The sequence below is a fragment of the Magallana gigas genome, chromosome 10 (genome assembly GCF_963853765.1).
Source record: "Magallana gigas chromosome 10, xbMagGiga1.1, whole genome shotgun sequence".
Taxonomy (NCBI): domain Eukaryota; kingdom Metazoa; phylum Mollusca; class Bivalvia; order Ostreida; family Ostreidae; genus Magallana; species Magallana gigas.
The window spans coordinates 5,745,532-5,762,220 of record NC_088862.1 but is presented as its reverse complement, the minus strand read 5'-3'; the positions used below and the strand labels follow the sequence as shown (position 1 = coordinate 5,762,220).

The following is a 16,689-nucleotide window of genomic DNA, read 5'->3' as shown; positions in this document are numbered from 1 at the left end:
CGGGTTATCTACTCGTCCTTTGATCAGCTTTCTCTATTATTACTGAAAGAAGTTAAGCATATCTATGAAGTATGTCTTATATAAAAAATGTATAAGTTAATAAGACAGGCTGTGCAACCCACGACCACATTTATCTATGCTTATTGTTCATAATTTACCACATGTTTAGAATTAAACACACTAACATGAATATTTTTTACATAAGGATTAAAATTGTAATTTTGCGTATTTGTGAAATTTTCTCCATTTTTACTGCATTTCGTCCCAATCAAGACACACCTTTTCAAACTAGAATGTGATCCAAACAATTGTCATTGGTGTGACTATGCCAATGCAAAAATATAAAAAAAAAAGAATGCGGTGTGCAGAGATTGATTTCATGTTTGGAATGAACGTTTCACTATTTATTTTGAATTAAATGAAAACTTTTTCTTTGTTCAATATTCCATACCTACTCTCCTGTATCCCATGAACGAGCTTATGCCTGCATTCAAAACTATCGCTATATTTCTAGGTTTAATGTGTTTTATGAAATGTCTTTTTATTCTTTATACATCAATGAACAGCGAGTTCCTTTGATGAACTTACATTTGTACACTTCTTTAAACCGTGACAATTGATCTAATATTAAAGCAGAAAAAAATCGAGTATATAATTTTGATTTATAGTAGTATAGCTTTAAATATACATGCTAATGCATAAATAAAGAAAAAAAGTGCAAAAATAATATTTTTTTATTGTGAACATCATTCGTAATCACACAGAAAACATTAATAAAACAAATTTCTGTTAAATATACACTTCGTTCATAGATACATTTTTTGCAAGTTTTATTTAATATAGTTGTAATTGTCAGATTTTGATCGGCTTTCTCCATGATAGTCGTTTTATAATTGTCGTAAAATATTTTGCTATTGTCGTAAAATGTTTTGCAATTGATGCGTCAAATTCGTTTGTTGTGTTGTCAATATTGTTCTATGAGCTGTCGACAAGTAGGGGTGGATATGTGTATATCACCATTGCGTTGATATATCACCAATAGAAGGATATCCATCACAAGGACAAGGACTAGTAACGCAAATGCAACCTGTTGGAAACTTTATTTTATCCCACGGTTTTCGACCTAAAAAAATGTCAACCAAACTTTTAAAAAATAAAATGAAATCATAAACTGATGAAGTTAAAAAAAACGATCGTTAATAAACATGTATATTGATTACCTCCATGATTATTGTTTACACTTGTGCAAGATAATGAATAATGGTTTTATTTTAACTATTACCTACAACCATCTTTAGCCAATCACATCGTGATATTGCACAAAGTAAAAAGTCTATTGACGTACTTTAATCAATTTAACAATTTTCCATTCAATCAGTAATATTAAGAAAAGTTTAAATTTTTATTCGTTATGGAATTTCTGTTAAATATCATTTTTAAGGAAATATTCATAATAACGTTTGTACATACCGATTACCCATCCGTTCGTGAATTCGATCGCCAAAAAAGAAAACGTTATCAAAACAAGAAGAAGACTCAATGTCGTTTTTGTATTCATTTTCCCTGCACCTTCGCTTCCAAATGCTGGAGTTTATATCTTTTAGACGAGTTTATATATTATAGGATACAGTGGTTTTCCACTCGAAACAAACCTTGCTATTTTCTGGAACGTGTTTATTTTATTTGTAATGTGTCATTTGTTTATTTGACAATTTGCAATTAATTTAATGATGCAGAGAGACATTATTTATGTGCGGTCTTTTTTGTTTTTTGTAATGTTGACAATACTTTTTACGTTAGTTCGTCTTTTGATAGCAAAGGCAAATTCTGCATTTGATTAGATTTTAATTGTTGATTCTATTGGAATCAGTCAGAAATAAACATAAATGTTTGATGATATAAAAATTGTTTTTTGTTTTAAAGATAGGTATCAGAAAGTGCCTTTTGATTTAATATTCGATTATTTAGTTATCTAAACTTTATGTTCCGCAAAACAACATAATAGATAGATTTCTGCATTCAACGTTTGATTATGTATATCAATCAGATGTCTTCTTTTTATTTAGGAAAAGTATTGAAAACTAGACGGAATCTCGTTGCGAACAACGAGATGTCTTCCGTTTGAATTCACCTTCCGGGCTATCGGGATACTTGTTCTTTACTATCATTTATTAACACTTCTTAAAATTCCATTTACCCCCTCTAAGGATTTAAATAGACATGTATTTATGCTAGAAAAAGGCGCTATTATTTTGGCTTTTTGATAAAAACACATTCAGCACTTAGGGATTAAACAGGGGTCGCTTTGGGACAAGTCCAACTCCCTAACCATTACGCCACGGGAACGCTCGCTTCAGAACCTTCGAACCCAAATCTCGAGAGAAAAAGAAATTACATATTTTGCATTCACTAAAACGTCTTTATTCATAAAAATATAAATCTCTGGAAATTTGAAATCTCTATCTTTGATACCTTACAAGAAAATCTTGTACAAGCAGAAACATGACATCTGATATATCTCGAAGTGAAGGCCAAAAAAATTACAATTTTCTTACAAATTTTGTTAGAGTAAAATATTGTCTTTTACAAAATCAACTCAAGCGTTTTTGAGAATAGGTGTCAGAAAGAGAGAGAGAGAGAGAGAGAGAGAGAGAGAGAGAGAGAGAGAGAGAGAGAGAGAGAGAGAGAGAGAGAGAGAGAGAGAGAGAGAGAGAGAGCACTAAGCTAGCGTCCTTTCTGACATATATTATTTTTCAAATCATATCTGCAATATGACTACTTTTAGTCATATTGCAGACTGAACGAAGTAACACTACTGAATTCATATTCACTGAAATTCTCAAAAATTGAATGACATTGTCTGGCATCTAATATGCATTAACTGTAACTCACTGAACCTTTCACTGACTTCCACTGTACCCTACTGTACAAGTTCATATCTATTGACCAGCACTCTATCCCACCGCCACTGTACAGTCCTGCTGAGGCACTGAACCCAACTGTATGGCACTATACAGGGCACTGACCAGCAGAGTGCGCCAGAAAATCTTTCTTAAAATCTTAAGTATGATTTTCTCATCGATTTTTACTTTGATTAATATAGCATTAACATTAAGTTAATAAAAAGGAATGCAACAGGTCGCAAAATCTATTTCATGGTTTATCATTTACTGATTTTTATTGTTATTGAATGTTACGATCACAAAAAATATGTTCTTTAAAAATATTTCCCTGACTAAAAGAAGAAAATTCTGAATTTTACATGTTGAATCTGATTTGAAAAAAAAGTGCATGAATTTCACATATTAATATGTTAATTTTGTAAACTGTCAGTCATAACCATATGAATATACACCTCCCTAACCAGCAAGGTTACATAATCATTTCGTATTCCTGATGGCAAGCCCTCGTTTAAATGATCGGGCTGTTCATTCCCTATATTTCGTGCGCTGTGCTTCAGCCACTGAAAAACAGTCAATTAACGCAGAATCCAAATATGTCAAATCATGAACGCGCGCTTGATTACGCGGGTAGAATTTGTAGATAGCATTCGAGATTCTTACGTTTTACGTCTGAAACATGACGTCATAATGTAGACTGAGCACGCGACGTTTAGTTAAACTTTATCTAATGATCTGAGTAGGCAACCAGGCGGATCCTACTGTGTGCGTTTCAAATGAATTTTGTTCTACAAAAATCAAACTGCACTGTGTGAAATCTGTGCTCGGTCCAACGGTCACACCGTTTACATATTAATATTACTGTCCCCTTTTCACTCTATTGAAATCTTACTCTACTTTACTTCTCTTTATGTTTTAACAAGCAGCGCACTGTTTGAGGGTGAGCCGTATTGAGAGATAGATAGATTACCGGGGGGAGGGGGGGGGGGTTGCCCAACCGAATTCTAGACGTTTCGTGACCAAGATGTTTAGGGACCCGGACGTTTCGTGACCTGAAAAGATGTTTAGGGAATAAGACTTTTTGGGTCCTGGATCTTTCGGGACTTAAAATATGATTTTTTGGGATTTGAATAAAATTGATGCTATAATCATTTAAATCCATGTTCAATGTAATTTTTTTGTGTGTGTGAATAAATCTTCTAGATAAAACTTAAAAAACCCCAAAGGAAATGGTTAATTGTACCGTGCGTGCGTGTTTAAAGTACTTAATCATGATAGTGATTGATAAAACACGTTTATTTCAACCTTGTATGTTCTTTTTAATTTTTGATAAAGAGAATACAAAAAATGCAGCATGACAAAAGCTCTGATTTAAAAAGAAAATTTATTCTTGTGTGCATTTACATGTATGCAGGCCTAAAGGTCAGTTAGCATAAGCGAATTTTCGACGATGACCTTTGTTATAACCATGATAACTAGTATAACTAATCTGAACAATGATGAATGAGTAGTAGGAAATATATTTAGTAGATAATAACGCGTGTGTGTTGACAGATAGGGGATCTCTTCATTAGTCTCCTCATAATTAACACCTGGTAACACCTATCCACAGGTCAGGCTAAAAGGTGTGATTTGATTGTTTTATATAACAATTATCGGTAGCCCCGATCCCTCCTTGGATATTTCTAGTAAATGTATCAAATAATGGCTGAGGTAACCGTATAATAGATCAACTGTTAATATTACTGTCGGGGCTTATTAACTTGACCCTTTTTGGTACAGGCTCCTGTACCCTTTACTTTTGTCGTCGACAAAATGCCATTTTGGGAAAAAATAGTTTCACTTAGTTATCTGGTTATATGACTCAACGCAAGAAGGCAAAAAACAAAAAAGAAAAAAGTTTTTCCTGGTTTTCATTTGCATGTTACATGTTTAATCATTAAATTAATGTTTTCATCAAAATCAACCACACTTTACAGATCACTCAGACAATTTGATAAGGATCGATATCTCACCTATAGAGCTTTTACCGGACCCGCATGCAAAGGATAGTATGCCATGTTACGATTCATTTATTTTTTAAAAATTGATAATAATACGGCTTCATGGATAAATTATGCAGCTAAGTTACATCTTTCATCATAGCCTTTCATCAAGTCCCAAAAAATCTTATTCTAAGTCCCAAAAGATCCAGGACCCGAAACGTCCGGGTCTCGAAACGTCTTTAACATTAGGTCACGAAAAGTCTTAGTCCCTAAACATCTTGCATCCTGCCCGACCTGGTAAACGATTGTTTCTCAACTAAATTTTCATATGATAATCATATCAATCATTAACATTGATAATCATCAAATAAATGGTATTGGTCATAGCCTTGCTGCAGAGTGAATGTTTACGTTTAAACAATCGTCGTTAGTTCTTAAGGGTCACTGAAGTTTAGTAACGCAAACGACGCGACACTCTGGTCTTCGATCTTCGACAAATCGAATGGGGGGGGGGGTCTCAACAAATATTCTCACCCCTCGATATCCCGGCTGCTGTTAGGGCCTAACTTGTGGTCCAGGTTGTGGAAACCTATGCTGACCATGTGGTTGTTGCATCATGTTTTGACTGAAAATTAGAAAATTTTGCTCCTTTGTTCAAACAATGTCGGCAAAGCTATTTTCCTCTCGTAAATTCTCGTTTTGTGCGAGCCTTGAGACGGTTACTTGAGATCTCGACCCTCTACCAAATTATCCGGAAAAGATTACTTGAAAACCATGAGAAAGTGGCCGCTTCTTCGTCGATATAATTCATTATCATTAAGATTATTTAAAAAAATATTGTGATGCATTTATCTCATTACCATCTATTTTAAATTTCTAGTCAAATTGTAAATAGCTATCAATGCGAAACGAATTGGAGACGAAACAATTGGGACCGAAATCATTCTTGTCAAGTCATTCAACTTTTATTCGTAATACGATGTAACGCAAAACACATTTAATTCATCCATGAAACAAGTGATTGTCAGCACACAACTGGACTGAATAGTATATTGATGTACAGTATGCTTTGTTTTTCTAATAAATTTTTACAGTTGATTTATTATATCAAACTGTATTTGCCTTGATGCTAAATAGTTAATTGCACTCCAACTATATATGATATATACAAAACTTAACATTTACCGTTTTTAGAATGTTACTGTAATAGCAGTGGCAGTGGAAGCAAAATGAAAGTGGGGAGGGGGGCTAGACTAATCATATGATCATCAGAAATCTTGACAATTAAGCAAAAAAAAACCCCAAACAAACAACCAAACAAACAAAAAACTGACCAAAAAAAAAACAACTCGCTATATTCCCAAAATCATGAAATTCTTAATCCAGGGTGGGGGTTTGTGTGTGTGTGGGGGGGGGGGATAGCGTAGTACTTATACCGATAACTCCAAAAACTTCTGGCCCCTCCCTAATGCTAAACTGTATATCACTGATGGTTAGGTCTAACTTTGCAAAAAAAAAGTGTGTGTGTGTGGGGGGGGGGGGGGGGGTGGGCTGGTTCTGACGCCTATGAATAGTTGGTATATTTTGAATAATTCAAATGCAAAATTACATGATTGTACATTTATGAATATGTAAATATGTTTATTTTAATTAATTATATTAATAGCATACAAAGCTACGTGTCAAATAATATTGACCATCAATAATATATTATTTTATCAACATTATGTATACATTGAATAAAGATAATAATTGATCAAATAATAAGATAAAATAATTCAATGAATAATTCGTTAATAACTAAATCCTTTGATCCGCCACTGATTCTCCAAGTACACCTGTAAGAGCTAGGGCACCAGAATAAAATTTAAGCTTTATTAAATTCCTTAAATTTCATAGGTTAAAACTTTTACCACTAAAACTTTGACTTTAGACATGTACAAAGATATTTATTCAGATATACTGCCATTCCAGGCTGACATGAAATTTACTGATCTAGCTTTCAACATATAAATATTTTTGATCGACCAGTTGAACAGAAAGCATATGTAAGTGCTCATTTTCTCTTCTAATCACCAAGTTGTTAATTAATCATCTCATTATTTATTCTGAGTTATCAAACTGAACTCAATGTTCCATTAACAGGTACTGATTATTTGTCATAAATATATGCTTAATCAATTTTATTCTTTTTACACGAATATATAATTGAAATATAAATGTTCAATCACAATGATAAATCTTAATATGTTATCATGTAAAGATTAAATGTTTGTATACATAAATTGTAAAATGCTGTGACAAGGGGAATAACTCTGTCATATTAATAGCATTTAAATATCATGTATATTTTATGACCTGTGAAATCAATTATTATGTGAATTGATCATATGAAATTGATTTATATTTATGTATATTTACAGGGTGATTTATTGTTAAATCATGATAAATAACAGAATTGATATGAAAATAAGGAAATGAGGAATGAAATTGAAGTTTTATACTACGCCACCCCTCCCCCCGATGAGTCCCCCCCCCCCACCACTTTCCAAAACGATGCTATGTGCCTGAATAATAACTCAAAGGACCCTTACATTACTGTCCTAATTACATGTACAAGTAACGTGATTTGAAAGTATTTTTTTCTTCAAATTTTCAGCTTTTAATTTTAATCATCCAGTATTTATAAGACGTTTTGATAATGTATCTAAATTCAATGAATTTATTCAGACTTCTGTAAGTGAGTGGAGACGAGGAATGCTAATTAAAAATCTCATTCTATTTATTTATTCCCATATCGTATAAAAAATATAGAGAAAATATACAATACAGACAATATTATGCTAAAAGCAAAAGTGTATACTGTACACATCAACCTGGAGAGTTGACTCTCTTGTTTATTACATGTATAATGATAAATTTACATACATGTACTAGAGTTTTTAATAACAGCTTCTTCTTTTTCTTTTTTTACTTGAAAATAGTTCCAAAAATTGGGAAGGATTTGGTCGTCTTAAATACATTGATGGTAAATAGGTTTTCCTGTATTCTTTCAAATCTTGGCATATATTATAAAACAGTGATATAATTCATCGCCAATGATATTTTTATATAAATTACAAAATCGTTGATTTCTACATAGGTACATTGTATATTGTTCGATATGCCTGTCTCAGTTGATAATTTATGATTGCTTGTTCAAAAATCCAAGTAATGTAGTATTAATCTTCATATAAGCGCCAGAGTGTTTGTAATTTCTAGGCACAAACATCATTTTTAGTAAACAAATTATAGATCAATCCTTTACTGGATGCGTTACAATCAGAGACCCAATTTTGTTGAAATTGAGCAATCAAAGTTTTGCTAAACAACATTTAATATCCTTGTTTTATTTTCTACATTATGCGTCTACCAGACTTAGCTTAGACCACATTCATGTAAAATATTCTGTATACCGTCAATCCATGCCAATAATTTGTTAAAGATCTCTTGATGTAACCGGCCTCCTCCCAATAAGGTCCCTTTCATCTCCCCAAGTCAACGGATCCTTCGAGAAGTGAAGCGGATCAACAACTCTTGACTTGGGAAGATGGGTCTCTTTGTTCTCCGTTGCTAATGTATCGCTCCTGATATTTTGTTGTTGCAGTTTTCACTGCCAGTTTTAACAATAACGCGATTTTTGTAATTTTTCTGCAATGTCGCCATCTTCACATCCCGCATAAATTACCAAATTAAGAGAGCATTTTATTGTTCAAATATAAAGCACTAAAATCGCTAAAGACACGAACAATTGATATATCCCCCCTCCAAAAAATTTTCGAAACACTCAACCACAGAACCCCCAATATTTCCACCGGAAACCCACCTCACAACTCCGAACCCTAAAACAAATATACACGTCTACAAATATAGTGCGTGACGCATAAACTATTAGCACATACTAATATTGAACAAAAAAATCATTGTAACAAGAGCAGTTGGAACTATCCATTATGATAATGAAATTTTGTAATCGTGTTTTTTTTTTTACAAAGTAGTTTACATGTATAAATTTGTCAAAAATCACTTAAATTTTTTTGAACGAGTACCACTATTTCATAAATTATTTCAGTAAAATATATGACTGTAGTACTTCATACATTAGTTAAAACTAAAGTGCCAAAGAAGAAAACGATATTAATTGTTTTTTACACTTAAAAATGGTATGAACGTGTTTAACTAGAAAAAAGTGGCAAAAGATTGAACAAAATGTTCTATAAATTTGCCCCAAAATTGGGTTTTTAAATCAGAATTTGATATAAAAACGAAATCTATTTTTGTTATCCTAATGTTTATCGATAAATAAATAGAAATTTGATATTATACATATTCTCCATCATTCACCTGAAGTGATTAATTATAGATGTTGTGGCGTAAAGCTGCGCTCTAATACGTTTCATTCTCAAGTCTTGAGAACAAAAAGTGCTAAAATATCTTTCATTGGTTTTCAATTAGCAACACCGTATAGAATAAAATGAACCAACTTTGGTGATTCAAAGAATTACATTTTGTTCTGGCACTAGACCCTCATGTAAGTATTTTAGTCTTGTATCCAAAGGTGAACCCCTTTTTGTTGATTCCGTATTGAGTTCGTTTTCTAAGAGGGATGGATGGTCGCATACATTTTGATATTTCAATTTTTTTTTCTTAATTAAGGTACTTCACTACACCTAGACTTATACTTTTTAAGACACTACGTCACAAGATGGCGATTTAAATGTTTTCTTAAATTGTTTGTATCGACCGATTCAGTTGTGTATCGTTATAGCTCAGTGGTTAAAGTATCATGGCTTATGAATCGCAGATCATGAGTTCGAATCCGCCTGGGCTTTTGTTTATGTTTACTGAATTAATTTTTTTTTTCAAAAATATTTTTTATCCAAAATTGCACATTTGTTCGCCAATTTGACATATATACTTCTTATCCATCATACTTTCTATCATAATCAAGTTGTTTTCTGCCGATTTGAGAAACTATTCCAAGGTGTAGTGAGGCACCTTGAGGGGGCTCAATAGTCTTGTCCATTTTGATGCTGTTTCTACCTCTTTTTAGACTATGAGCTCCGTATACAAGTATAGGAAAATGTTCAAATTCAAAGCTAAAGTATTTCGGTTTTTTTTCTTTACAAAATGATAGTTTATGGCCAAAAATATCATGTTTAGAAGCTTAAGGTAGATCTGATGGCTAATTCGTTGACCACCCAGCCTCCTGAAGGCCAGTAAAAATACATGTAAATACTGAATGTCAATGTTATTCAATTCTTATTCACTTATATCGCATTACTAGTACAAGTATGTCATGTTTGAGATAGAATCGATTTGCGTCTTTTCTTAAAAAGGATATTAGGTAAACAATCATATTTAACGAGAAACAATTTTGACAAGAAACAAACAAATCATTGAGAATTCAGATTTTTTCTCTCATTTTTTTTTCTCAGTCTTAATTCAGTGTGGTATATAAAGAGTCTCGAAACCATATAAAAGTTTTCAGTAGGATGTAATCAAAAGTATTTTTCTACAGAAATTGAATTCAGACCGGTGATTGTCCTAATGAAGCTAATAAAATTCTCATCGGATTGTGAAATTCTGTAATAACTTTCTTCAAACCTTGTCTGATTAAAAAAAAAGTTGGATACCGGGTGGAATTTTAAAAAGTCTGTCAAAAAAAGGTCTTTTTCGGCGAGAAGAAATATAGCTGTTCAGAATCATATTTTACAGTACTGAGTATAGTATAAAGTAATATTTATAAGGTTGAGTGGGCAACAAATTTACCCATTAGATTTATCTTGAAGTTTTGTATAACATTTTTTTTGGAGCTATAAACTATTACTAGTATTTACGTGTAGAAGATAGAAATTATATATATATATATATATATATATATATATATATATATATATATATATATATATATATATATATATATATATATATATATATATATATATATATATATATATAATTTTAGATTTTGAATTTCAGCCTTTTTCCTAAATATATTTAAAAAATTTCAGCATTTTCCTATTTCTTTATAGCAGACTATTTCTTTTATGGAATTTTAACATTCCGTTAGTCTAATGACGGCCACCACACCCAGACCTTGGCTTTCTACATTCACAGATTTTAATGATTTTCAGCCAAGAAGAGTAAAGGGAGATTGCGATGAATAAATCATGTCAGAGGTACATCCTGGTCCTCTTGTTCCCGTTATGTTACTCTGGATCCTCAGAACAACTGGAAGAGGACTATAACAACGTGAACATATCTCATCTTTTGTCAATGTATATACCAGTCTGTGGAACAAACGGACTCTGTTCTCTTTCTCCTGCTCAACAACAACTGCCGTACGTCTATTCTAGTTGTTCAGACTGTTCCTGCGATGAGTCCTGTATCTTCTCGAGTACTCCATGTTGCTTTCAAATCTTTTTTGAATCAACCAACGTCCATTGTCGTGACTTTTCTCTGCGATCCTCTAATTGGTCAAACATTCAGTCCTATAACTTTGTCGTAGATGTCTGTCCTAGCGACACGGACAAGAAATTGGCCCACAACTGTTCAAGAGAATATAACCTAATAGAGAGATTGACCGACCCTCCTGTAGTTGATCTAGGGACACTCATTTCCTACAAGAATCGGTACTGCGCTTTATGCCATGGGATAAATCAAACCGAAAACTGGAACATTGAGTTTAGTTGCTTAAAACAACAAGATTTCAACTACAAATCATCGTATGAAGAAATTTTGTCCGCAGCAGAAGAAGCAGAATGTAGCGTTATGCACACTTCACAATTTGCAACTAAATGTGACAATGTACATACGATGGTAACCAAATGCAACGTTTCAGGAACATGGATAAATTATGACTTTGAGATCGAAAAAGCATGCAACAGTGAGTACAGCAATAGCTATCAGATGTACAAAAATGTATTTTGTGCTATATGCAACCCACCCGTGCCATCGGAGGATATTCAGCAGAAGCCATGCGCACCAATTTTAGAAAACGACATGACTGCTGCTTGCCACGATCACCCGCCTACCATGCTTACTTATCCGTTCAAAAATGTGTTTTGTAAATACTGCATGCAGGTTGCAATACCAAATTATGGCACACTTTTCCATTTTTCATCCCGGTATTTACACAACCGATCTAAACCTTTCGAATATGGGCTCCATATTTCTTACATAATGCTCTCCATTCTTGAAAATATAAAACGCGAAAGAGATAAATCAGATTTCAAATTCCCCCCACCATCGTCCGATAATTTGCAGTTAAACATCACCAATCTGATCTCGCTTAGCAAAGCAGCCTTCGCCGAAAAGAATTGTGATTCAGATCTTTTTCAGTCAATTCACCGAACCTATGATGATGACTCATGCTCCTGTCATATTGGATGTACAACAAGTTGTTGTGATGATCTTGCTTTCAAACAACCTCTGTCTTGTATCAGTGATGCATTTCCTCCACGGGAGACGAGCAATGGTGGTTATTATGTGTTAAACGAATTTCCTATGACAGACACAGCACTCTACTCTCTCTGTACTACTCAAAACACAGATGGTGACATAACTTTACAAATTCCAGTGACACATATTTCCTCCGGAAAATTTGTCTCTTATCGTAATGTTTATTGCATGGTAGGCAACATGCTGATGTCCAAACTAACCGAATCTGAATTTGACAATGAGTTTATGTTCAATACGTTTCCATGGACCGTGATAAGTTCATGTCCAAAGCCCGTTACAAACGATTGGTTAAATGCTAACTCGTTCTTACAATATACAAGAGACGTAAACTGCACACATTCTCTTCATCCATATGAAGGGTCTGTCGTGTGCGAAGAGAAATTTGTGGATATCAAGAAATGTAACGAGACTGGAACGTGGCGGTCCTTTGATGCAGATGTATTAAATGCTTGTGAAAACATTGAGGGCTTTCGTTTTCCCATTCTGTATGATAATTCTTTGAACATATCTTACAGAAACAAATTTTGCAAGATCTGTAATCCGCATTTTATACCAAATGATCAAACTTCAATGACAGAATGTGGCGTTAATTGGCCAGTGGTAGACTCTAACGTATCCAACTCATGTAACCTTCTTCCAGATGTACACGTTTGTTCGAAGTTCAAGAACGCTGCTTGTGAAATGTGCAATGGTAAATTAGAATGTGATATTGAATATAGCAAAGAGAAAAGTTCAGGATCAATGATCGACGAAGAAATATCACCAGTAATTAAATCGTATAGATCCATGTTTGCATTGTCTTCATTTGACTCTATCCAGGAAAATCCACAAAAATGTTCTATGTTGAAATTGTCTTTAGAGGTATTCATTGCTTTTATAAGATTCTTTTCCTTCCAAAATTAATGTTCATTTCTGCAAGATCCAGCAATCAAACAAAGTTGAATGATCAATAATAGTTTAAATACATTTAATTATCAAAATAACTCTTTTTTTGCAAATATTGTAAGAACCTTTATAAGTTTAGAGTTTATAAATGTTCCTGTACTTTTCTGACTTTTAGGGCACCTGTCGGAGCGTTGAGTGTTTTCCAGGAAAGATCTACGATGGAAATGCCTGTATCCCATTAATAAACAGCGCATCTAATCTCCGATATGCCATCTATTTAAACATGAAAGTCACCTTGAAGCAACAAATACTTATAAGGGAGCTGTTGGATTCAGTGGAGATTTGGTTTTTTGATAGAGTAGCTAATATTCTTCAACTCGATGTAAAGGACATAGAGTTTGAAAATAGTACTTTTCTAACGTTAAACTCTTGCAATTCATCTACTACATCATTCTCAATCTTTAGTAGGGTGACAATGCAGCTTTCCTTAAAATTGACACACAGGTATAACTTCGAGGTTGGTCTAGCAAAACTTGTTGAATCAATTTCTACCGCAAAACTTTCAGACATTGAAGCTGTAATTCACACAAATCTTGACACACAGTCTGAACTCATTTACCCCAAAAATAAAAGAGAAATGTGTAAAAATGTTAAAGAAACGAGTAATACGAGTGATATTCCTTTCAGACTCGTACTTATAAATGACCTGCTCACTTGCCCATTGGTCACTCTAAAAAACGACGAGTTTGTAGTAGAGTCTCAGGACAGAATAAAGTTACTTCCATCAAATGTGGTACTTTCTTTCCAGCATTTTCGTATATCTGAAAACGGAAGTTACCAAACTTGCATTAGAAATACTTACATCCCTTTCGCTACTAATGATTCAGATATTTTCAGTCCATTATCAATTTTAACAGGAAGTTGCATCATGCTTTCACTTGTGTGTCTCTTTTTAACTTTTGTAACGTACAGTTTGTTTGATAATCTCCGAACTATCCCTGGTATCAATAGCATGAACTTGATAGCGACATTGTTTTTCTTGCAGCTTCTCATTTTAACTAGAAAGTATTACTTTATCGCAGGAACAAGTTTAAAGGTCCTGCTGCTGGTGTTAACTCATTATATTCTACTCTGCGTTTTCTTTTGGTTAAATGCAATTTCTTATCATATGTTTTGTGTCTTTACTGAAAGACTCATAGGTATCTCTAGAGAAGAAAAATGGAAAATTGTTTTAAAGTATACAATATACTCCTATGCTTTACCACTCTTTATTGTGTTAGTCAATGTTATCTTTTTCGTCATCAGTTCAAGCGGTCAAAGATTCGGTTATGGAGAAAACGAAACATTGGTCGATGATAAAATATCCTACGTTCTGACTTTTATTTTACCATTATCGATCATCTGTATGGCAAATTTTGGCTTTTTTTCTGCTACGGTTTTTAAGATAAAATCAAATCCTAAAATCGAAAGACAAGACCAAAACAGACTTCATTTTGTCTGTTTTGTAAAGCTTTTTGCTCTAACGGGACTAACATGGGCTTTTCAAATCGTCGATTCCTTTCTTGAACTGTCGATTTTGTCCTATGCTGTGGCTGTACTTAACGGATTGCAGGGATTCTTCCTGTTTATGAGCTATGTGTGCAATGCCAGAGTTTGGAGAATGTACAAAGGACTTTGGGTGTCTTATATCTCTGGGCGTTTGAGTGGTTTTTCAACAGATTCCACCAAACTCTAGAGACAAATTGACAGGAAAAAGTAGCTGTCATTATTTTCTTGCATGTTAATTTTCGTGGGAGAATCATGCGAAAATCATGTAAAAGCAGATGAAAAGTTTCTCATGTTATTTTTCGCATGTTTTTCATGCAATTAGATATTTGTGTAAAATTCATGTAAAACTTATGTGAATTTAACATGAAAATTGCATGTTTTTCATATGAAAATTAAATCAATCCATAACACTTTTAAAACTTTCCATCATTCATATGTTGACAAAATAGTTTTTTTTTAATTAACAAGTAATGTTTTAAAATTAATTACGACACTTTTTTAATATATTATACAGAACATAGAGTTAGATAACTTGTAATGTGACACCCAATTTCAATTGTTTCGTCTTGCACACAATTAACAACTCATTATCACAACTAATGTCATTTTCATTTTACTTGCGTTTGTGTGTGTGATCTGTTGTCCACTTAACATGTTGTGATATATCCAACATATGCATTGGAATAACTTTAAAAGTATCTTTGGGTGTTGTATGAATGTTTGATATTGTTACGCATGTCCACACCGTTCGTTCTCTTATTCATAAAAATCAAGTTTGTCATCAAGTTCATTTCTTAGGAAAATATTATATTCATGCAAAATTACGACCAAAATTTGTTCTCTGGCATTGTTCTAAAAACGAATATTTGTTGCCTATTCAATGTGATGTTACAATTTTTCTTACTATTCTTGCTGTAGTCAATTAAATCTAAATTATTGTATGGTATTTGACAATTATTTTTCATTTAGACGCCAATATAATGCATGCGGGGGTCAAGGGCATATCATTGTGCGTTTATTTATAAAGTTTGTGATACAGGGGTGTCACTCAATCAGACTAAAGAATACAGCTAACGATGTTCACAAAATATAAACGAAGGATGAATGAATCAGAACTCCGTCAAATCACATATGAAAGTTACGGAAGTTAGACCACCGAAATTGAGAAATTAGGAAAATATGAATATCGTTATTTACTGCTATAAAAGTGATCGCTATTTTAAATGGACATGTGGTGATACATGTAACGAACGGGATTCGAATTCAGAAGTCCAAAGGCAAAATACAAAACAGGAGCAAAGCAAACACGGACATCTAAAAAATAGGTAGGATCAGGTGCCATGGAGGAGTGAGCATCCCCTGCGATTAAAAAAAATATTATAAAAAAACCCGGTAAATTTACAAATGACGTGTCTATTACCAGCATTGAGGACATATATAAAAGTTTAACCATGTTACAATGTACCTGCTACAAAGTATATTCAATAAATGATTAATAGTTATTTTAAAGTGGTGTGGGACATCTCTCTATTAATATGGATTAAAGTACATTAAAATTAGAATACTTTCACCTTTTTAGAATTTTCAAAATTTACTTTTTTTTTGCCAAAAAATAGCTTTTAAAAATATTTAGAGAGGTAAAGATTTTAAAACTCCCCAGCGGGTTTGGAACTCATGAGTCACAAGTTCGTTGAAAACCACCTAACCCAATGCGCTACTCCGTTAGGTAACTATGTTGGGAAGAAAACTACTCATATAATTACATTTGATTTTATTGTGTGTTTCGATAAACAATACGTCACAACATGAAGGTGTCCATACTACTTTAAAAAAAATTAACAAATTATCCTTTTCGGTGAAATTCATTT

At 33.1% G+C, this 16,689-nt stretch overlaps 1 protein-coding gene and 1 long non-coding RNA gene across 2 annotated transcripts; one reads left to right on the top strand and one right to left on the bottom strand.

Annotated features, from left to right (window-relative positions):
• Nucleotides 1–719: 719 nt before the first annotated feature.
• LOC117683496 (uncharacterized) lies at nucleotides 720–1,680 on the bottom strand. Its single transcript, XR_010710274.1, has 2 exons — nucleotides 1,471–1,680; nucleotides 720–1,123 (listed from the first exon to the last, which is right to left on the bottom strand). It is a non-coding gene; the product is annotated as an uncharacterized lncRNA (long non-coding RNA).
• Nucleotides 1,681–10,954: 9,274 nt separating this feature from the next.
• Nucleotides 10,955–15,910, top strand: LOC105342355 (uncharacterized). Its single transcript, XM_066074209.1, has 2 exons — nucleotides 10,955–13,249; nucleotides 13,449–15,910. The coding sequence occupies exons 1-2, from the start codon at nucleotides 11,087–11,089 to the stop codon at nucleotides 15,006–15,008; spliced, it is 3,723 nt and encodes a 1,240-aa protein (XP_065930281.1). The 5' UTR covers nucleotides 10,955–11,086; the 3' UTR covers nucleotides 15,009–15,910.
• Nucleotides 15,911–16,689: the final 779 nt, after the last annotated feature.